The 24,224-nt window shown below is 41.5% G+C and overlaps 1 protein-coding gene across 1 annotated transcript in view; it reads left to right on the plus strand.

The window, feature by feature from the left end:
* The first annotated feature begins 740 nt into the window (after positions 1–740).
* EDAR (ectodysplasin A receptor) overlaps positions 741–24,224 on the plus strand; it is a 93,577-nt gene continuing 70,093 nt past the window's right edge. Inside the window, exon 1 of the mRNA XM_043509158.1 lies at positions 741–821. Coding sequence (XP_043365093.1) covers positions 798–821 — 24 coding nt within the window. The 5' untranslated portion in view covers positions 741–797. The remainder of the gene's footprint in view (positions 822–24,224) is intronic.

A 24,224-nucleotide genomic window follows, 5' to 3' on the forward strand; every position in this document is an offset into this window, starting at 1 on the left:
ATTTACATAAAAAAAAGCTAGAGGAAATGTCCGTCGAGGACATGTTGCCCCTCTTCTGCATGTTCTGTTTTCTGTTCTGTCTTTCCTTCCCACCCCTTTTCTTCTTTACACACCCTAATACCATGTGACTTAGACTGATCCAACTTGAAAGGGAAAAATCAAATAGTCATCTGAGCTTTTTTGGAATGTTGAAGCCTGAAACTTCTCAGAATATAAATGGTTTGATGCTATGATGTTTAGTCTTGAAACTGGAAAGGAAGTTATGAGATAGAAAGTAGTGATCTTACTGTGTTTTAGTGGGAGGATGGGCTATATAAAAACATAGGAACCAACAAGAAACATGCCTAACAAATTAAACATTATTTTATATCTAGTACAGAGACAAGAAGGACCATGAATGTGAGCATATCGGGCAAGGGCCTCTCATCTATAAAGTGCTGTGAACACTTTTGCCTCTATAAAAATATGCCCCCTCCCATGCCTAAATTCCTTAGCCAGTCTAAGGACTAAAACATAGCTGCCTGCACATGCACCCTCAGTGGCCAAACCCATTTTATATTTGCTGTCCATGTCACAGACATGGCACTTAGTCTCCTTTCTTGTGCATCCCCCTGGCACACACACATCTCTTACCAATCCCCTTTTACCTTCTCCCACTAGCTGCATTAGGGATTTGATTTTTACCTGAAAGTGATAGCAATTCTTTGTTCATTTATCTTAGATTATGTGGTCATTATAAGATGAAGTACATGAAGCAGTCAGTCTGCGGTTGATTTGAAAACTGACGAGTCTCAACAATGAGCTTAAAAGAAGGCTGGCAGGTATAAATCTTGTCTTCAAACAGCCAGGCACATTCCAGACTTCAGAGACACTTCTTTGTGTAAAGATTTTTTTTTATTCCCCTCCTTTTCTTTTCCTTGGGCTTGGAAGAGGATAAAAGTGCAGGGATATGTACATTCGTTTAGTCTGATAATGAGGGTGAGGCTCACGGGCATGATGATTTGGCAGCCGCTCACTTCCTGTAACAGTTTAAAAAAAAATTATCCAAGGGCTGCTTAAAGACAAACATTTTTTGTTAAGCTGTTGGTGGTTCGTTCTTATGAAGGAACCATGCAATTAATCTTGATTGTATTAAAGAGGCAGGTTGTCTTTGTATGCTTTCCTGAGCTATAATTAATGAGGATCAAAAATGTTAGAGGCATAATAGTTAACTAACATAGATGAGGCTTTGCAACATCTGCAGCAATTATAGAAGTAAAATTAAAAACACCCTTTTCTTCAAAATGTCTTTAAGCTATCACTGTATAGGGAAAGTGCTATTAAAATACATTTTGGTGAAAAATAATTTCTAAAACCCAAAGGAATATGGCTATTTCATTGAATTAAAAGATGAGCACCTATTCTATAAGTATGGTCAAAGGGCTCCATGGCACTGATTCCAACTGGCTTACCTGAAAGCCAAAGCGCTCAGCATCTTCCATGATGGACTTGTAACCAGGCAAGAGTGGGGGTGTAAATCAAAACTTCAAAAGCAACACAGCAGTTTCAGGATTTTACATGTTAAAAAAAATCTGAAATTCTTTGCCTTTGGGAACTTTGTAGAACAGATTATCTTTAGGGCTGTTGATTATTTGCAGTTAACTCACATGATTAACTCAAAAAAATTGTGATTAATTGTGGTTTTAATCATACTGTTAAATGAGAGAATACCACTTGAAATTTAATATTTTAGATGTTTTTCTATATTTTCATATATATTCTATGTTGTAATTGAAATCAAAATATATTTTATTACAAATATTTGCAGTGTAAAAATGATAAACAGTATTTTTCAATTCACCTCATTCAAGTACTATTGTGCAATAGATTTATTGTGAAAGTGCAAATTACAAATGTAGATTTTTCATTACATAACTGCACTCAGAAACAAAACAATGTAAAACTTCAGAGCTTACAAGTCCACTCAGTCCTACTTCTTGTTCAGCCAATCACTAAGACAAAAATTTGTTTACATTTACAGGAGATAATACTGCCGGCTTCTTGTTTACAACGTCAACAGAAAGCGAGGACAGGCATTTCAATGGCAATTTTGTAGCGGGCATTGCAAGGTATTTATGTGCCAGATATGCTAAACATTTGTATGCCCCTTCAAGCTTTGACTACCATTCCAGAAGGCACGTTTCCATGCTAATGCCCATTTAAAAAAGAATGCATTAATTAAATTTGTGACTGAACTCTTTTGGGGGGAGAATTGTATGTCTCCTGTTCTGTTTTACCCACATTCTGCCATATATTTCATGTTATACAGTCTCGGATAATGACCCAGCACATGTTGTTGTTCATTTTAAGAACACTTTCACTGCAGATTTAACAAATGCAAAGAAGATGTCAGTGGGAGATTTCTAAAGATAGCTACAACACTCAATGCAAGGTTTAAGAATCTGAAGTGCCTTCTGAAATCTGAGAGGGATAAGGTGTGGAGCATGCTTTCAGAAGTCTTAAAAGAGCAACACTCCAATGCAGAAACTATAGAACCCAAACCACCAAAAAGGAAAATCAACTTTCTGCTGGTGGCATCTAAATCAGATAATGAAAATGAATGTGTCTGTCTGCACTGCTTTGGATTGTTATAGAGAGGAATCCATCATCAGTATGGATGCATGTCCCCTAGAATAGTGGTTGAAGCATGAAGGGACACATGACTCTTTAGCGCATCTGGCATGTAAAAATTTTGCGACGCTGTACAACAGTGCCATGAGAACACCTATTCTCACTTTCAAGTGATATTGCAAACAAGAAGCAGGCAGCTTCATCTCCTGAAAACAAAAACAAACTTGTTTGTCTGAGCAATTGGCTGAACGAGAAGTAGGACTGAGTGGACTTGCAGGCACTAAAATTTTACATTTTTTTATTTTTGAATGCAGTTGTTTTGTACATAATTCTACATTTGTAAATTCAACTTTCATGATACGAGTATTGTAGTGCAATCTGTTTATTAGGTGAATTGAAAAATCCTTTTTTTACAGTGCAAATACTTGTAATGAAAAAAGTGAGTACTGTACACTTTGTATTCTGTATTGTAATTGAAATCAATATATTTGAAAATGTAGAGAACATCCAAAAATATTTAAATAAAGGGTATTCTATTATTGTTTAATAGTGCAATTAATTGCATGATTTATTTAATCGCTTGACAGACCTAATTATCTTATCTCTGCTGTTGATTTAAGTTTTAGTTGGAAAAGTTTATATGTTATTTAGTTCTCAATAACACTTCAAATAAAACAAACAAAACAGGAATTAATCAGCTGAAAATACAAGACACCAGAAATTTACAATTTTAATTTGGCACTGGCATCTACTACCCCACCTCCTTTTTTTTCATCACAGTAGCCTCAGATAAAGCAAGGAAATCAAGAAACAGCCACCCTTGGGGTAACTCAAAACATGTCTGGCTCTAAATATCACTAATTCATAAAACAAATGCACACTTTGTACAAACAATGGAAACATGAATTTATCTTGCTGGGGAGCATTCATTTTGTACAGTTATTTTTCCATCTGTGTTGCAAATAAATATGCAGAAACTCAACTCAGAAGTGGTCTGACAGCAATCAGCAATAAGCCAAAATTAGGCTGTGATGTCTGATTTAGGGTGTATTTAAATTCATTTTAAGATGATCACATTGGGATGGATCATTCTTCTAAGATCTAAAAGTGGAGGGGACCACCTTGTTGGAATCAATATTCCCTGTCACCATCCTCTGTGGGATCCAGGTTTCACCTGAGAGGGAACATGTTGGGAAGGGACTAACAGTGCAAATCACCCATTAGGAAGGGGATGGTGAATTCTTCAAAAAATTTATGCCACCTGATGCTGCATTAAGTTTACCATGGAAACCCTTATGTGCTGTGTGTTCCCTAGTGGAGGTCCAGGGCCAACAGCAAGTGGAGGAGCTGATTGAAGCTGAACCTGAGCAACACAGAGGTGGGCAGAGGAAAGGATTTTGAACAGTTCACAGTCACAGTGCAGTCTCCATTGGTTGAGGATACAAACCCACAATTAGTCAATTCAGTCCATAGCCTAGGAGTGTTCTGTGGGTACATCTGCACAGCATTTTGGAGCCTACATGAGCAAGCCTCTCAGCCTGGGTTGACAGACCATCCCCATCCTGAGGCATCAAAGTCCAAGCTCCAGCCCAAGCTGCAACTTCAAAGCTCTGTCTATACCGCTGTTTTTAGAGAAGGAATTCTCATATGTGGTTCATGGCTTGTTCAAGGTAAACCCCTGGTGGGCCGCAAGACACTTTGTTTACCTGAGTGTCCGCAGGTACGGCTGCTCCCAGCAGCCACAGTTCACCATTCCCAGCCAATGGAGGCTGCAGGAAGTGGTGGCCCAGCCAGGAATGGTGAACCGCAGCCACTGGGAGCTGCAAGCGGCCATACCTGCTGACAGTCAGGTAAACAAAGCATCTGGGGGCACCAGGGGCTTACCCTGAACAAGCTGCAAACCAAGGGAACAGCCTTGTGCTCTAAAACAGGGGAGCCCCACCAGCCCAAGTCAGTGGACTCACGCTGGGAAGCTCACGGCTGCTCACTTCAAAATGCTGTCTAGACATACCTTTGGATTCCTCACTAACACTGAGCTCTCATGTAGCAGCATCCACAAGTAATGCTTTCTGCAATCTGAGCTTGACTAGGAGACTCAGTCCCATCCCAGCAGATGAAGACCTGACCTCAGGTTACTCATGCCTTCATCCACACTATTACAGTAATGTGATATATCAGGGCCATGAAGCCTTCAGCTCTTTGGAAACTCCAATGCTGCAGCTAATCCCCTCAGCAACACAGGCTACTGTGGGCACATCAGACCTATCCTCCGCTCGCTACTCTACACTGGCTTCCTCTAGAATTTCAAATCAAGTTCCATGTGTCACTCCTTATTTTCAAAGTGCTCCATGTTCTGGGCCCAGGATATCTAAAAGATTGTGTAAGGCTCTGGGACGAAGACCATGGTCTACAACTCCACTCCTCTAGCCCAAGGGAACTCTCAACAATAAGCATAATGCTCGTCCATGTGGGAAATGGACCTTTCTAGGGGGCTGGTCTGAGACAGTGGAATGAGCCTCCTCCCCAGGAAGCAAGGATCATCACAAACCTCACCACTTTCACCTCCAAACAAAAGGCACATTGCTTTGACCTTGCCTTCTTTAAGACACAAAGATAGCAACAGGAATATTTATATTTAAAAGCAACACCCTCTCCACCCATCCATACAACTGAACCTAGATACTACAGTGCACATTTCTCCCTCTGGGGAAAGCATGAGAGAACAAACAACATGTGACACATGTGCAGTCACATTGTTCAATGCACTGTTAGAAGATGCTCAGATACTATGGTGAAGCCTGTGATAAAAGAACCCATATAGAATAGATGTCACTGGTAGCATGCTTCATGTGAACTATGCTGCTAAGAAGCTGGCCCCACCCTGTGCTTTTTAGAAGAAGGTGACTTTAAAATTCTATTTATTGAGCTTTCCACACAAGTTGTAGACAAAAAAAATACGAAGTACAGTGTTCTGCTTAATACAGAAAAGTACAGCTTGTCTGCAAAGACAATCAGTAATGGGATGATATCACTATGTAATGTGGGCTGAGGGAATGAACAGCAATATACTACCTAAAGCAGGGATTCTCAAACTGGGAGTTGGAACTCCTCAGTGAGTCGCAAGGTTATTACATGGGCAGTCGTGAGCTGTCAGCCTCCACCCCAAATTCCGCTTTGCCTCCAGCATATACAATTGTGTTATAAATTAAAAACCACTTTTTTATATATCTAAGGGGGGAGTCGCACTCAGAGGTTTGAAAGTTTGAGAGCTACTGACCTAAAGCCTAACAAAAATGAGACTCAAACAAATGTCAGCAGCTTCCCCATGACCAAGAATAATTACTTGTTTACTGGAAGATTATCATTACTCAGAAAAAATGGATACATACTTTTAGCAAAAAAAAAAAAAAGCATGCTCTCAAAATCAGAAGTCTGACTTCTATGAAACCCACAAGATGTGGTCTTATAAAAAATAATTAACAAACAGAACAAAATTCCTAAGTTATCCATCCTCTACATTGCCCAGTGTGCTCTGTTGGTCATCTTCCCATCTTTCAGATGATAAGGTTTTGAGGCAGAAACTCTATTTTTGTGTATTGTACAATATTGAATATGTTGTCAATTATTAACTAATAGTAATTAATATTAATGATTGCCTACCTGTGAACAATTGTCAACCAAAATAGTTTAAGATGAAGTAAAATTTGTATTTTTTTTATTTAAAGGGGAGGAGGGAATCTTAAGCATATCCATTGCAGTTTTGCAACACCACATTATTGTTGTAGTTTTACAACACATTATTTACACTGAAAATTTGAAGTTAAGGTTACACTTAAAGCTAACAAATATTAATATGAAATGCCCAATTTAATTCACCCAAAAAGTTCTACTCTCCCCCCTCTCAGCTAACTTTCTTCCCTGTGTGACTTACATGTGAATTGGAGACCTTGTCATGAGGGTGTTTTGTTAAGGAACTTTTCAGAAGGGCTTTAAGAAGTCGGACTAAATGATCAGAATGGTCCCTTCTGACCTTAGTATCTATGAATCTAAGTTTACAGCCTCTGACTGTGGACTTTTTGCATCTGCTGAATTCCCTTTGTTTAGTTTGCATGTGGAGTCAAAGAACTCTGGAAAACATGCATTTTGATTTTGTGTACATGGGTCTATGATATGCAGAGATTTCCCCAGTCACTCCACAGAACCACATTGTAAGAAATCTAATTTGTGATTCCTCCCTTAAAGAGCAGTTCTGCTCTGAAAATGACAGTAAAAATGGCTTCATGGGATTTTCTATTTGTCTCATATACTCCATATGTGTGCTCAGTATACAGAGGTTTATTCTGACTCCCCACTGCCTTTCACCTTGTGTAATCATTTTCACCCAGGCAAAGTCAGAATAAAATGCTGCTAAAATCAGCATAGTGGTTTTTTTGCACCCACTGTCCACTTCCTTTGCACAAGAATAAATAACTATACAGGGTGGCAGGCAGTGGAGATTTATGCCCATTTTCTTTAACTGCCATCTCTCATAAACTGGGATCTGAAAGTCAAGCTGCGTGCTTCCCTGCTCTTGCATCTTCACATGATTCAAAGACTCTGCAGACCAAAATCTGCTCTCTCTGCCAACACCACTGACTTCAAACAGTACACTTTGTTACACCTGGGCAACCTTGTTGTTTTCAATGTAGCTACACAGGTGTAACAATTTCTTGGATTAAAAAAAGTGTGTAAGAATTGCTCAGTGACTGGAATCCCTTTGGCTCTAGCAAACTTTACAGGAGCTTCCACAGATGGCAAGATGTGCAGCAATGAACCCTACTCCTCCCTAAACCACTTCCCCAGAGCCCCATATAGCTTCCTTTTTCCTGCACCTCACACAATTACCACAGTTGGTGGGCCCCCCCCCCCCGACTTTCCCCTCCTCTCCTTCAGGCTGGCCTCCTAGTCATCCAACAATACTTTTGTGGCTTCTGCTCCCTAAATCTTGAGTGCTTGGGTCAGTGCTTTGCAGGTTCTACAAACTTTGCATCAGGACCATATGAAATTTATAGAACCTGAACTGGAGCCATGTGGCATTAAAGATGCTGTAGAGGTACAGTGAGCACAAAACAGTTACCATACAGGTACCAAAGTTATTTTACATTGTTTCTGGAGAAACTGTGGTGTCTCAGATACCATTCTTTTGTAGTTCTTGGCAAATGCTTATTTTAAAAAGGCAACCACTGACATGGACATGGAAACAGCTGTTCATAAATCAATCACTCTCCTATTCCCACCCAAATTAATAAAATACACCATTTCTCAAGATCAACCTGTTTCTGAGTTATGACATGCCAATAAAGTTATGATTTTTTTAAAAAATCTCTATACCTTTCAAATACCTGGTATAATTTGCCTCAGTCTTTCCAGAAACCATCTACCCTGCAATAAGATCAGACCTGTGAAATGTTTAAAACAAAATGAATCCATCTGAAAAGTAGAGGTCAATATAGGCTTCAGGTTTAAGGTTTATTTCAACCTTAGCTAATCTATAGATAATTTATATTTAAAAGGAGACATGAGAAACAAAAAGATCTTACAAATCTAATATTCCTATATTTCATGGGCGTTCTTCATTTTATCCTATACTTGAAATGTACTTTAAAGGTATTCTGGAGGGTGACTTGATCATACCGCTTGGAAACAAAAGTGTAAGAGATTTGGTAGAGTGAGGTGAATATCTGGAAGCTAGAATAGGAGTGAGGAGCATTTCTCAAACCAATAATGATATAGGACTCAATTAACAGTGAATTAACATAATGAATGCCAATCAGCATGGGTTTATGCAAAATAGATCCTGTCAAACAAATATGATTTTTTTGGATGAGATTACAAGTTTGGTTGACACATGTAATAATATTTAGACTTCAGTAAGACAAGGTGGATGAGATAATATCTTTAATTCGACCAACTTCTGGTTGGTGAAAGGGACAAGCTTTTGAGCCACACAAAGTTCTTCTTGAGGTTGGGGAAAAACATACTCAAGTGTCAGTTAGTTTACCAGATCAGAGAAGACTGTGTAAGCTCAAAAGCTTGTCCCTCTCAGCAACAGAAGTTAGTCCAATAGGAGATACTACCTCACCCACCTTGTCTTTCTAATATCCTGGGACAGACTCTGCAACAATGTTGCATTAGACTTCAGTAAGGCATTTAACTTGGTACTGCACAAGATATTGATTAAAAACCAGAAAGATATAAAATTAACGTGCATATTTGATAGGTCTCAAAATGTAACTTTAAATAGGGAATCATCATTAAGAGAGTGTATTTCCAGTGCATTCCTGCAAGGATTGGTTTTTGGCCCTAAGCTATTTAACATTTTTACCAATAACCTGGAAGAAAAAATAAAATCATTATTGAAAGTTAACAGATGACACAAAAATTGAAGGAATGATAAATAATGAAGAGGACAGGTCACCGATTCAGAGCAATCTGGATTTCTTGGGAAGATGGGCGCAAGCAAACAATATACATTTTAATACAGGTCAATGTAAATGTATACATCTAGGAACAAAGAATGTAGGCCATACCTACAGGATTGGGAACTCAAGCCTGGGAAGCAGTGACTCTGAAAATGATTTCTGGGTTACAGTGGATGATCAATTAACATGAGCAACCTGTATGACACTGTGGCCAAAAGGACTAATGCAATTCTTGGATGCATGCAATGAAGTGAGCTGTAGCTCACGAAAGCTTACGCTCAAATAAATTTGTTAGTCTCTAAGGTGCCACAAGTACTCCTTTTCTTTTTGTGAATACAGACTAACACGGCTGCTACTCTGAAACCTATAAATAAGAGGAATTTTGAGTAGGATTCGCGAGATTATTTTACCTCTACACAACTGCTGCTGTTTCCATTTGTAGTATTCACAATCCAAGAAGGAAGTAGATAAAATGGAGAAGAGCCATGAGAATGATTAAAGGATTAGAAGACATGCCTTATAGTGACAGGTTTCAGAGTAGCAGTCGTGTTAGTCTGTATTCGCAAAAAGAAAAGGAGTACTTGTGGCACCTTAGAGACTAACAAATTTATTTGAGCATAAGCTTTTGTGAGCTACTGCTCACTTCATCGGATGCATTCAGTGGAAAATACAGTGGGGAGATTTATATACACAGAGAACATGAAACAATGGGTGTTATCATACACACTTTAAGGAGAGTGATCACTTAAGATGAGTTATTACCAGCGGGGGTGGGAGGAGAAAACCTTTTGTAGTGATAATCAAGGTGGGCCATTTCCAGCAGTTGACAAGAACGTCTGAGGAACAGTGGGGGGTGGGGGGTGGGAATAACATGGGGAAATAGTTTTACTTTGTGTAATGACCCATCCACTCCCAGTCTCTATTCAAGCCTAAGTTAATTGTATCCAGTTTGCAAATTAATTCCAATTCAGCAGTCTCTCGTTGGAGTCTGTTTTTGAAGTTTTTTTTATTGAAGAATAGCCACTCTTAGGTCTGTAATCGAGTGACCAGAGAGATTGAAGTGTTCTCGACTGGTTTTTGAATGTTATAATTCTTGACGTCTGATTTGTGTCCATTTATTCTTTTACATAGAGACTGTCCAGTTTGAACAATGTACATGGCAGAGGGGCATTGCTGGCACATGATGGCATATATCACATTGGTAGATGCGCAGGTGAATGCAGGTGATAGTGTGGCTGATGTGATTAGGCCCTATGATGGTGTCCCCGAATAGATATGTGGACAGAGTTGGCAACGGGCTTTGTTGCAAGGATAGGTTCCTGGGTTAGTGGTTCTGTTGTGTGGTGTGTGGTTGCTGGTGAGTATTTGCTTCAGGTTGGGGGGCTGTCTGTAAGCAAGGACTGGCCTGTCTCCCACGTAAAAGAATAAATGGACACAAATCAGACGTCAAGAATTATAACATTCAAAAACCAGTCGGAGAACACTTCAATCTCTCTGGTCACTCGATTACAGACCTAAGAGTGGCTATTCTTCAATAAAAAACTTCAAAAACAGACTCCAATGAGAGACTGCTGAATTGGAATTAATTTGCAAACTGGATACAATTAACTTAGGCTTGAATAGAGACTGGGAGTGGATGAGTCATTACACAAAGTAAAACTATTTCCCCATGTTATTCCCCCCCACTGCCCACTGTTCCTCAGACGTTCTTGTCAACTGCTGGAAGTGGCCCACCTTGATCATCACTACAAAAGGTTTTCTCCCCCCCCCTTGCTGGTAATAGCTCATCTTAAGTGATCACTCTCTTTACAGTGTGTATGATAACACCCATTGTTTCATGTTCTCTGTGTGTGTATATAGATCTCCCCACTGTATTTTCCACTGAATGCATCCGATGAAGTGAGCTGTAGCTCACAAAAGCTTATGCTCAAATAAATTTGTTAGTCTCTAAGGTGCTACAAATACTCCTTTTCTTTATGCCTTATAGTGATAAACTAAATAGATTCGAGCTCCTTGAGTGTATCAAAGACAATCATAGAAGAATCATAGAAGACTGGGGTTGGAAGAGACCTCAGGAGGTCATCTAGTCCAACCCCCTGCTCAAAGCAGGACCAATCCCCAACTAAATCATCACAGCCAGGGCTTTGTCAAGCCAGGCCTTAAAAACCTCTAAGGATGGAGATTCCACCACCTCCCTAGGTAACCCATTCCAGTGCTTCACCACCCTCCTAATGAAATAGTGTTTCCCAATATCCAACCTAGATGTCCCGCACTGCAACTTGAGACTATTTCTCCTTGTTCTGTCATCTGCCACCACCGAGAACAGTCTAGCTCCATCCTCTTTGGAACCCCCACTTCTGATAGTTGGAGGCTGCTATCAAATCCCCCCCTCACTCTTCTCTTCTGCAGACTAAACAAGCCCAGTTCCCCCAGCCTCTCCTCGTAAGTCATGTGCCCCAGCCCCCTGATCATTTTTGTTGCCCTCCGCTGGACTCTCTCCAATTTGTCCAATACATCCTTTCTGTAGTGGGGGAACCAAAACTGGATGCAATATTCTGTATGTGGCCTCACCAGTGCTGAATAGAGGAGAATAATCACTTCCCTCGATCTGCTGGCAATGTTCCTACTAATGCAGCCCAATATGCCGTTCGCCTTCCTGGCAACAAGGGCACACTGCTGACTCATATCCAGCTTCTCATCCACTGTAATCCCCAGGTCCTTTTCTGCAGAACTGCTGCTTAGCCAGTTGGTCCCCAGCCTGTAGCGGTTCATGGGATTCCTTCGTCCTAAGTGCAGGACTCCATACTTATCCTTGTTGAACCTCAGATTTCTTTTGGCCCAAATCCTCCAATTTATCTAGGTCACTCTGGACCGTATCCCTACCCTCCAGTATATCTACCTCTCCCCCCAGCTTAGTGTCATCTGCGACCTTGATGAGGGAGCAATCCATCCCATCATCCAGATCATTAATAAAGATGTTGAACAAAACCAGCCCCAGGACCTACCCCTGGGGCACTCTGCTTGATACCGGCTGCTAACTAGACATCAAGCCATTGATCACTATCTGTTGAGCCCGACAATCTAGCCATCTTTCTATCCACCTTAGAGTCCATTCATCGAATCCATACTTCATCTTGGTGGCAAGAATACTGTGGGAGACCATATCAAAAGCTTTGCTAAAGTCAAAATATATCATGTCCACTGCTTTCCCCATATCCACAGAGCCAGTTATCTCATCATAGAAGGCAATCAGCTTGGTCAGGCATGACTTGCCCTTGGTGGATCATGTTAACTGTTCCTGATTACCTTCCTCTCTTCCAAGTGCTTCAAAATGATTTCCTTGAGGACCTGCTCCATGATTTTTCCAGGGACTGAGGTGAGACTGACCAGTCTGTAGTTCCCCGGGTTCTCCTTCTTCCCTTTTTAAAAGATGGGCACTATATTTGCCTTTTTCCAATCATCCAAGACCTCCCCTGATCGCCACGAATTTTCAAAGAGAATGGCCAAGGGCTCTGCAATCACATCAACCATTCACTCAGCACCCTCGGGTACATTAGGTCTGGACTCATGGACTTGTGCAGTCCAGATTTTCTAAATAGTCCTTAACCTGTTCTTTCACCACTGAGGGCGGCTCACCTCCTCCCCATACTGTGTTGCCCAGGACAACAGTCTGGGAGCTGATGTTGTCTGTGAAGACCGAGGCAAAAAAAAAAAAAAAAAAAAGCACTGAGTACTTCAGCTTTTTCCACATCATCTGTCAGTAGGTTGCCTCCCCCATTCAGTAAGGGTCCCACATGGACAAAGGTGCCTTGATCTAACCTGGGGAGGGGGGTGGAATTTTGGTAATAGGCTCTTCAATCTAGTAGACAAAGGCAAATTATGATTCAATGGCTGGAAGTTGAAGCTAAACAAATTCAGACTAAAAATAAGGCATAGCTTTTTAACAGTGAGGGTAATTAACCACTGGAATAATTTATCAAGAGTCGTGGTGGATTCTCCATCACTGGCAATTTTTAAATCAAGACTGGATGTTTTTCTAGAAGATTGGCTCTAGGAATTATTTTGGGGAAGTTCTATGGCCAGTTCTACAGGACGTCTGACTAGATGATCACAACAGTCCCTTCTGGCCTTGGAATCAATGAATGTAAAGGGAATTTTCCATCCCTGAACTAGTTTGATCATTACAAGTTTAATATGATCCTAAAGTGCCTAAAATTGTGTCTAGGCTTACAGTTCCTCAAGCAAAGCAAGTGTTTCTATCACAAGGATGGATGTGGTAGTGATTTTTAAAAAAAAAAAAATCTCTGCTTTATCCTTATGTCAAAATTTGCAGATCTCTACAAACTCTCTCTCATTAAAAAGACATGAAAAGGGAAAGTTGAGGCATGTCCATATTTGGGATATGTCAAAGCGCTTTCTCTTGCCATTCTGGCAGACAAATAATACAATAATAACAACAATACAATTTCTGGAAAAATGAATGTCTATGCAGCTATATATCTGGCCAAGCATTACATCTTTTTAATGTTAGTGGATGCCTTCACTTGGTCTGTGTCAAGCTAATAAAGCTGCTGATCCCGTACTTTTTGTGCTATGGAGAAACCCTCTCTGTCCTAGTGAGGAGCTGTTAATATGGACCCCAAAGATAGTAAGTCTGGGGAAAAACCCAGGATCTGTGGAACCTTTAATGAAGTGGAGTGATGAGGTATTTGTAAATAAGAGAGAATCACTTACCTGTAATAATTTTTCTCTGAAGCTATATAGTGTGTAACAATAGCACTCTTGAATCATGCTCCTGTGTGTAACCATGGTCCTGAGGCAATTGGAGCTTGAGCAGCGAGCAGCCTTGACAAGTTGCTGTCAGGAGTCCAGAGCAGAGCTGGCATATCAGGAGCTGAATGATCTTCTCCTGACACAGACCTAGCTTGGCTGGTACCTCAGAGGAAGATGTGCCTTGCTTTACAAGGGCTGGTGCTGAGCACCACTTCAATAGTGCATCCATGTACTACAACTGTTGAAGCTTAAGCATGTTTTTATGACAGTTACATGTAGGTCTCATTCATTATTTGGAGAGTGAAGAGAGACAGTTCTCTCCTCGGACCAATTTCAATATGGGCAGACTGGTACAACCCCACTATGCAGCTGGGACTATCGATCTGGAGAGCATCAAGTCCAGTTTCATATCAGATGTCTGAAAACCATTGTGGGAGGTCAGGAAAGCTTTTAATTGTTCCATCTGTGACTTAAATAACTACCTGTAGTGACACTGGTGAGCAAACCTAACCTCCCAAAACAACTGTGCTCCAGTCCAAGGCAAAGGAGGCTGCAGTTTTGTATCTCCATGACGAACATGGTCTGATTGCACTTGGAACACTTTTGAAAGCCACTAAGCGGCTTTATTTCCCAGTTTGCAAGACAAAAAGGCATTGGAGGAAGAGAACAAAACTTAAAAAAAAAAAAAAAAAGAGTCCCATTTACCAATGTCAAGAATGAAGGAGAACAAAAGCCGCATAAAGAGATGGGAGTCACGGAGTTGAGAATTTCAGTGTGTTGACTGACAAACGATGAACAGAATTGAAACTGCAGCTCTTTTAAGTAGTAATAGCCAGTAGAGTTATAAGGTGAGCTAGAATCATAGAAGATTAGGGTTGGAAGAGACCTCAGGAGGTCATCTAGTCCAACCCCCCCGTTCAAAACAGGACCAACCCCAACTAAATTATCCCAGCCAGGGCTTTATCAAGCCAGGCCTTAAAAACCTCTAAGGTTGGAGATTTCACCAGCTCCCTAGGTAACCCATTCATTCCAGTGCTTCACCACCCTTCTAGTGAAACAGTTTTCTTAACATCCAACCTAGACCTCCCGCACTGCAACTTGAGACCATTTCTCCTTGTTCTGTCATCTGCCACCACCGAGAACAGCCTAGCTCCATCCTCTTTGGAACCCCACTTCGGTAGTTTAAGGCTGCTATCAAATCCACCCTCACTCTTCTCTTCTGCAGACTAAACATGCCCAGTTCCCTCAGCCTCTCCTCGAAAGTCATGTGCCTTCATTTTCGATGCCCTCCGCTGGACTCTCTCCAATTTGTCCACATCCTTTCTGTAGTGGGAGGCCCAAAACTGGACACAATACTCCAGGTGTGGCCTCACCAATGCCGAATAGAAGAGAATAATCACTTCCCTCGATCTGCTGGCAATGCTCCTACTAATGCAGCCCAATATGCTGTTCGCCTTCTTGGCAACAAGGGCACACTGCTGACTCAGATCCAGCTTCTCGTTCACTGTAATCCCCAGTTCCCTTTCTGCAAAACTGCTGCTTAGCCAGTTGGTCCCCAGCCTGTAGCAGTGCTAGGTAACCATTAGTCTAAAGTACTAGACTGCAGCAGTCCAGGAGCTCTTTTTAAACACTGGTCAGATGGAATTGACAATCAGAGCATTCAGTAGCACCTATAATCCATTGTAAGGATGAGCATGAGAAGTCTATTGGAACCAATAGCTGATAACTTTGAGGCTGGGAATTTCCTGTGGTTCACACAGAGAATAATATACCCAGGAGTGGGTATATGTTATGATGGGTATTTATAGAGAAGAGATCGTTCAAAGATATATTACACTGAGGATTTTAGGCCTCCTAAACTGTTTAAATTGAGCATGAAAAAAATACTCCTTGCATGTTCCCTTTGCAAATTTGGGATACTGTACTCCAGAGAGAAATGTGGAATTGTTCAGGATTTTTCCTAGATGCCATAATGGTTGGCTAATGGTGTTTTATACTGACAAAAGCAGGCTTTCAGAGTACCTACAATGCCATATATTACGGCAGAGGTGTTGCATCTTGGATTTTGTTCCCGTAGGCTAAAACACTCATTAAATATAAAATGGGCAAAAAATACTGTTCTAAATTAAATTAATTTACGTATCTACAGGCCGCTCTGACACAACGTTTAATCCTCTGCCTCCACCTGGTAAAATCACTAATGTCTGAAAGGGGCTTGAGCTCAAATCCATGGATAGAAGATAGTCTGGTGTAGATCCTGAGTAGATTCCAAAGAAGCTACACCAGTTTACATCAGCTGAGTATCTGCCCCCTGTACATGCAAAAACAAAATAAGATAAGAAACTCATCCCCCATAATAGGAAATATTGAGAAAAGAATTCTATCCTCATTGTGCACAAGAGAAGTGTAATCCATTGAAAGAATTCAGAGGGCTTTTTCTTTCCAAAACAAACCCAGAAAATACTATTATTGTTGTATTATATTGGCTGCTTTAAGTGAAGGTGCTACAAGGCGTGTTGGAACAATTTTTATAGTGGAGGTGCTGAAAGCCACTGAACAAAACTGTAAACACTGAATATGATGGAAACTACTTCAAACTGGGGGGCGGGGTGCTGCCACATACACAGTACCCCTAAGTCCAGCACCCCTGCGTACTACAACACCTCTCTTTTCACATGGTCATAATTTTCCTTTGGGAATCTTTCATGTTTGGGACTGCAATTTTCTGTGCTTGGCCTCTGCCCAATTTGTGGAATATTTGAACAAAATCCTTTCAGATGTTTCCAAGCAAGCGAATGAAACATTTATTTTTCATCATTCTAAAAAGTTCTAGTCCCATTTATTTGAAAAGGCCTCCCTGAATACAGTTGAAGTTTGACAGTTAAAACTTGGCATGGAAATAATCATTGAGGAGTGTGCACTTTGCTTGGTTTGAAGGAATAAAGTTAGGAGCATTTGAAAGCTATGCACTGGGTATACACAGCTGGAAGGTATGTACTTTAAAGATCTATTCCATGAACATGTGTGAGCAACTCAGAAAGCGCACACTTTTAAAAATTAGTTAAAAGGCAACAATCCTATCCCCCAAGCAGCTCTTCGCTTCTCTTCTTTGGCCCCCAAAATGGTGTTTTTGTGGGTTTTTCATTTAGTCATAGGCCTCAAAATTATAAAGGTGACATAAGGCCTTAGGTGTTTTTAAACTGCATAAATAAATTTCATGTAACAATTGGCAATGGCATTAAATAACTAAAGGGCTGTCTCTAGGAATGCCTTTATAAGTCTGCACACACACCTACAGGTATGGGAAGGTGTATTTAGTCTGCGGGACTAACAGACACTAGTTGCCCTTTTGTTTCTGGTTCCTGTTCAAATGTTCAAATGCACAGCTTTCTAAAAGACAAACACCTGTTAGTCTCAGCTACCTGGTACCTATTTATAGAACCGGAGAGCTCTCTTTATTCTTTTTATTCTTTAGAAAAAAGCATCGAAAATTTAATGCAAAAACTTTATATAGCCAAAGGGAAGGCTGCAGAATGCAAAAGTGATGTTTGAACATGTGTTCAGCACCTCATCCTGTATTATGGAGAAATAGTATGTGATCATATAATTAAAGCCCACAGGCACCAACTTTCCATTGTGCTGGGGGATGCTCGACCCCACCCACAGCTCTGTCCCAGGCCCTGCCTCCATTCCACCCTTTCCCTCAAGGCCACACCCCTGCTCCACCTCTTCTCATCCCTGCTCCGTCTCTTCCCACCCTGTTCAACCCCCTCCCCCAAGCATGCTGCATCCTTGCTCCTACCCCTTCCCCACCAGCCTCCTGCACACCGCAAAACAGCTGATTGCAACGGGTGAGAGGCACGGGAAGGGAGGGGGAAGCAATGATTAGCAAGGCCTGCCGGTGAGCAGGAGGCACTCGGGGGAGGAGGAAGTGCTGATAAGTGCTCAGCACCCACCATTTTTCCCCCCCGGGGTTGTATTTTTTTTAGCCTTAATTGTTATTTAGCCCACACACCTCCTGGGTGTGGTGTTCTGTCCCCTCTAGTGGCACCAAGATCACTTAGAGATTAATGAGTCTGCTACAGCCTTAGCTAAGAGACTTGTGGCTTTTAGCTCATGCATTTAGCTCCAGAGGTCCCAGGTTCAAACACGATGACTGAGGTTATATTTACACTTCCTTCTATATCTTATTTATATAGTACCATCCCAAAGATTTCCAAAGTGCTTTACAAAAGGATATACCAATTCTACATAGGCACAATTTCATCCACCACAGAAATGCCACTACCTCTGTGGTGAAGGGTAGAAAATATGTAACAGTAGAAAGGAACACTACATGATAATTTAAAGCACAGGAAACGAAGAATACTTTATCACAACCTATAGGGGATTTAAGTTGCTGGAATGTAATTACTGGCTTGAACTCTGGTACCGTTGACACTCACTTTCACAAGAAGTGCCACGGGATCTTTAATTACTGCAGTGTACCAGGATATCAGTTTACAGCTCACCCAAATGATGGCACCTTCAGCAGTGCAATATTTCAAGCACCTTGTTGGGGCATTTGTTCAATATTGACCCAGAGGAAAGAGTGCCTACACCACTTCCTACAGTACTTGGATTTTCTCAGAACATCTGCACCTATGCTTGGATGGGAGACAGAGTTGGCACCTATAGATATTAGGCCAAATCCTGGCCTCACTGACTTCAGTGAGAGTTTTGGCTCTGAATAACTTTGAATTTTAAAGACTACAAACCTTCAAGACTTCTCTCTGTTCAAACCCAGTTTCGTGAAAGAGCTATCCTTTTTAAAGTAAGGAAGTTTGGATTAGTGGTTGTGCTCTGCAGGAGTTTGACATGTAAGTGAGGCAGTTTCTACTACCTTGAAGAGAGATACTATGTCACACTGGTGTCAGATACTAGAATCCTACAGAGAAATGCAGAGTTATTTTACTGACTCATGATGGCAGACAGTCATTACCGTCTAGATCTACACCCTAAGATTTAGAAAGGATTGAGAGTGTCACGCTGAAGTACAGGGAACTAGAAGCAGAGATAGAGTCATATCACTTAATGATGAGGACTGTGTAAGAACCTGAATAGAATGGTGTCCCTAAAGGCAAAAACAAAAACAAAAAGAGCCAAGCACAAGAGAAAGCTGAAACTGAGATTATTGTTAACTTAAATAAGAGCAACAACATAGGCAAATGCCAAGTAGGGAATAAACTGGAACTTTCCCCTATATGTGCGTATTCTGTTGGAAGCAAGGCGGGGAACTTGCTTAAAGCCACATGGGGGGAATTTATCTGCGTGGCAATGCTGAGTCCATTGCCAAGATCAAGACGGGATTTGTGCTTCCCCTGTCTGGGTTTGGCTCCAGCACAGGCTGGACCAGCCTTGAGTCTGCCTTAATTTGCATCCAAGCTACAGTGACTCAGATGGGCTGTTGTGCTTCTGGAGGAATAATCAGGGCACATGAACAGTTACAGGCCCTCTAAGTTATTTGAAGCAGCTATGTTAACTTGTCAGACTGTAACAGGGCAGACTCCACTCTTGTCCTGCAACCCTACACAGACAGTCTTGTATGCCTCTTGTTTATTAACACCTCCAGGTGAGTTATTAATATTACCACCACCACAGTCCTGTGCAGCAGCACATATACTTATAAGTGTCCTTCAATCCTCTGCTCTTTCTCTAGGAAGCAGAAGCAATCCAACCAGCCAGAGTTGGCTTCCCTTAAGATCTGCTAGCCCTCTCTCTCTCCTCCCTTTGTGCTTCCTTCCTGTGCTTTTTAACTACCTTCTCTGCTGCGAGGCTAATTAGCCTCTTAGCTCACCAACCCACAGTCTTATTAGGTCATTAAGTACTCCGCCCCTCAATCAGGGTTTCTCCAGAGGGAACTAGTTAGTGCCTAAGTGACCAGAGTGCTGGGTAAGCTGCAGGCTGTCAGCACTCTGTCACACAGACCCATCCACAAGATAACTGAAATAAGAACTATTCAGTTTTACACAAGCTCATCCCACAGAGGCAGATCCAAAGCATGATAAAATAAGCATGTATAAGAGTGAATGGTTCCTAGATTTGCTGCAGCCAAACCACTCCAAAATATTCAGTCTAATATTTATCTTACTTTTGCACCCTGCGTAGTATTTAAAAAATCCTTCTTCTGTATGGAAAATATTTAAGAACCAAAGACGACACCCTTGTTAGAATACTTAGTATGTTCAGGGCCAAATTCTGATCTCAGTTATACCAATGTAAATTCAGAGTAACCCCCTTCGAGACAATGGAATTAAGTCCAGATTCACACTGGTGTGTAATAGAGATCTAGGTTTGGCCCTATGAGCCTATGACTTAACGATGTCTTTTCAGGAATTCTATTACCTGGGCTAACAAACACCTTCCAAGACTTATAATATTTAGCACGGGAAACAGTAGCATTTGAACTGCAATATACATAATATCAACATTCCTAATAAAACACTTACAAATGAGTTTTCACATCCTTTACTATGCTTCTGTACATAGTATCATCAAAATAAACAGCAATGCTCTGTTAGTTTTTTTCTGGAACCATCTCATGAACAAAACCTGTATTAAAACCAATTCACCTTTGATTTCATAAATGGATCTTTTGAATTACCTTTGCCAAAGATCACTAAAGCCAAAAATACCAAATCATCTGGAATTTAAGGTACTACCCGCTCAGCCTTTTGGACAACTTAACAGGCACAATCACATACCTCTTTCCCACATTTCCTCAGGGCATTGCAAAGGTAACAGGTTTACAAATATAGAAATAGTGGAAAGTACTGGATCCATAACATCCCTTTTAAAACAGGCTGGAAACTACCTGCTTTAATGAAGCAGCTACAGAAATCCATTCCTGTGTTATTTTCTTAACTTATCCCCAGCTTCCATCATTATCACTACATATCCTCCAAAATTGGAATGAGACACATTCTCACTAAAGAGGCCTATTGTCTCTTAGTGCAGCACATAAATCTAAGCCACATCTTGGTATGACTGGTAGTCTTTTCTCAAGTAAAGCCCCAAACAGGAATAGCAGGGATATTTAAGGTCAGGACTGAGGTTTGTTGTATGAGTTGTGAGAAAATACATGCACAACATCTGTCTAAACCCTAGCTGGTTTATGACAGTGCTATTCATTACTCACTGACATTTATTTTTTGCAGTGTCCAAGAATGTATTATATCCAACATACAGAAAACAATGTCTTTTTCCCACAGAGCTGACAATCTAATTCCCTATGTGATACAGAGAATTCTTTCCTAGATATCTAGCTGGTGGGTCTTGCCACATGCTCAGAGTCTATGATCATCATATTTAAGGTTGGGAAGGAATTTTCCTCAGGTCAGATTGGCAGAGACACTGGCGGAGGAAGGGGGATTCGCCTTCCTCTGTAGCGTGGGGCATGGGTCATTTGCTGATTTGAAGTAGAGTAAATGGTGGATTCCTTATAACTTGAAGACTCTAAATCAAGGTCCGATGACTTCAATAACTCAGCCAGAGGTTACGGGCCTATTACAGGAGTGGGAGGGCGAGGTTCTATGGTCTGCAATGTGCAGGAGGTCAGATTAGATGATCGTGATGGTCCCTTCTGGTCTTAAAGTCTATGAGATATGTGAGAGAAAGAGACAAAACAATGGTGGAAGAAAAAACTGAGGAAGGCAATGAACTACAATAATACAAACACAAAATCACTGGGTTTTAGTATGTGCACATCTGAGGGACAGTTACATACACAGGACATTAGCCTCAAATTCATATCTAAAGTACAAAAGAAAAGAATTCCCCCAACCCAAAGAATACATTCTCAACTACACAGCTGGTCAGAGATCTCATTCATAAGCCATTTTGTGGTATTTGATCTTATCGCCTTTGCATCAAGGATTAGAAGATCTGACAGGTGGAATTGAAATAATGGCAAAAGTCTCCACACTAACTGAGCGAGGTAAATAATGTATTCAAACTATATTTCTATAGTAGCATCCCTGAAGAAAGTCTCTTAGGGTAGCCTAGGAAATGGGAGGTTCAGAGCCAAGCCTCTAGCCCAATCCACAACTTCAAAGCACAGTACATAAACCGTTGGAAGATGGCACCAAATGCAGACAGAAGCACAGAAATTGCTGAGATGCAAAGCAATGCATCACGGGGCTTTGGGACAGGACCCAGGATGCCCCGCAACCCCCTCCGTCTTCCCACAACTCTTAGCGGCAGAAGAGGAAGAGATGCTCTGTGGGATAGAGATGCTCTGTTTTTGCCCAGAGTGCACCGCTCCAAATACTGCTGCAAGTGCCACAAGTGTGAACACGCTATTGTGCAGACAGCTGATAGTGTGAACACACTACAGTGGTTTCCCTTCAGTGCTCTCTGAGCAGCACTGTAACTGCCGACACTGTAACTCTGCCAGTGTAGAGTTCTCCAGGTGCTTGTGGGCATTTCATGGACATTAAAATAGGCTGGTCTGGAAAGGTGCATGACACATGCATCTTTCAGAACACTGACCTGTACAGGAAGCTGCAAGCAGGGACTTTCTTCCAGGACCAGAAGATCACCGTGGGGAAAGTCGAAATGCCCATTGTGATCCTGGGAGACTCTTGACTGGCACGCAAGCCAACGAAGTATCCACAGTGGCCTTCACAGTGGAGGTGGGGTTGCCACCGAGTATTGCGTCCAGCTCTTTGTAGAACCAGCAGCTCATGGGTGCAGCACCGGGCAGCGGTTTGCCTCCCGCGCCCTGTGGTAGGCATTCCGCAGCTCCTTCATTTTGACCCTGCACCGTAGTGTGTCCCGGTCATGGCCCCTTTCTGTCATGCATCATGAAATCTGTCGGTAGGTATCACAATTCCTACAGCTGGAGTGCAGTTGGGACCGGACAGTCTCCTCTCCTCAAATGCTGATGAGGTCCAGCAGCTCAGCATTGCTCCAAGTGGGGGATCGCCTGGTGCATGGAGCAGGCATGGCCACCTGGAAAGATGCGCTGAGACCACTGCATGCATCATTGAGAAAACAGGAAGGGGACTTTCAAAATTCCAAAGGAATTTATGGGGTGGGGATGATGGTTGTTTACTTGAGGGCAAGGCAGTAGAATTCAAACAGATGACCAGAGAGGCATTGTGGGAGACCTCCTGGAGGCCAATTGCAGCGCTATAATCGACCAGGGTGTCTATACTGGCACCGCGGCACTATACCCCCGATGCAGAAAGCTCTACGCCTCTCGTCGGGGTGGTTTTTTTTACAGCACTGCAACTGAGCAGTGTCTGCGCACTAAGTGGCTTGGCACTGTGTACACCTCAGGAGTTACAACACAGAAAGCTGCTTTACTGTGCAGAAACTTGCCAGTGTAGACAAGGCCTAAGACTCCACTTTGTGTAAACAGGCATTAAAAGTTTTGCCAACTCATAGCAAGGTAGCTTCTCATTTAGTTTCGTCAGAGAGATATTTTCAGCACTTATCCTGTATATTTTATACACTGAATCCTTGGCTACTTTTATACACCCCCAGGCTTTCATATTACTAAGAAAACACTGAAAAACAAAATCTCTTCTAAACTGGTGGAACGGGACATCATGTTTGAAAGGAAAGACCCAAATTTATGTCGTGCTTGCTTCATGCTTGGACTCGAATTTTCCAAACAGCTTCTCTGAGAAGTGACAATACATGGTTATTTATAACCACTGAACATCCCAGTCATCTGTGTGATCAAATACCACCTGTGGCTGGGTCATTTCAATTTCAGTGCATAATGACATGGAGAAAAGTGTACTTATTTCTGGTGGAGGGAAAAAACAAACTTTATTTATGACCAACAATATCTAACCTCCTCAAACTTTGTTAATTTAAAATTATTCAAAACTCTCAAAGCAGACTTGCTGAACCTACAGAAACACTTTTTTATATGTACTTTGACCACGAGAATGAGCACAAGGGAGGCAATTTTCCCTGGGCCTTTTTTCTCAGTTTGCCAAGTCCTCTGAACCTCCACTGTCAGATGCTGCTAAGTGGCAGCTATAGAAGACGGGCAGAAATCTGTGTCATTAGCAGCATGTAGTTTAAGTTAAGAATCTAGGAGAAAGAGAGAAGACAAGACAGACCATACGTTCTGTCAAAGGCCATACTTTCAAAATGGCCAACAGACCCCTTCACAAAACTGAGGAGGACAGACACGTTCTGAAGGTTTGTTTAGATTAAGAAAAAATGTCAAGACTAGCTCAGGATTGACCTTGCTAAACTGAGATAATCGGTACCTGCATCTGCTCTGGGGATAAGGCAGTAGTTAGGAAGGGGTGACACGCATTAGTCAGCCCACAGCAAATCTCAACCTCTTTTTTCCTAGACTAGGCAAACCTTAAATGA

The sequence above is a fragment of the Dermochelys coriacea genome, chromosome 1, assembly GCF_009764565.3.
Source record: "Dermochelys coriacea isolate rDerCor1 chromosome 1, rDerCor1.pri.v4, whole genome shotgun sequence".
Taxonomy (NCBI): domain Eukaryota; kingdom Metazoa; phylum Chordata; order Testudines; family Dermochelyidae; genus Dermochelys; species Dermochelys coriacea.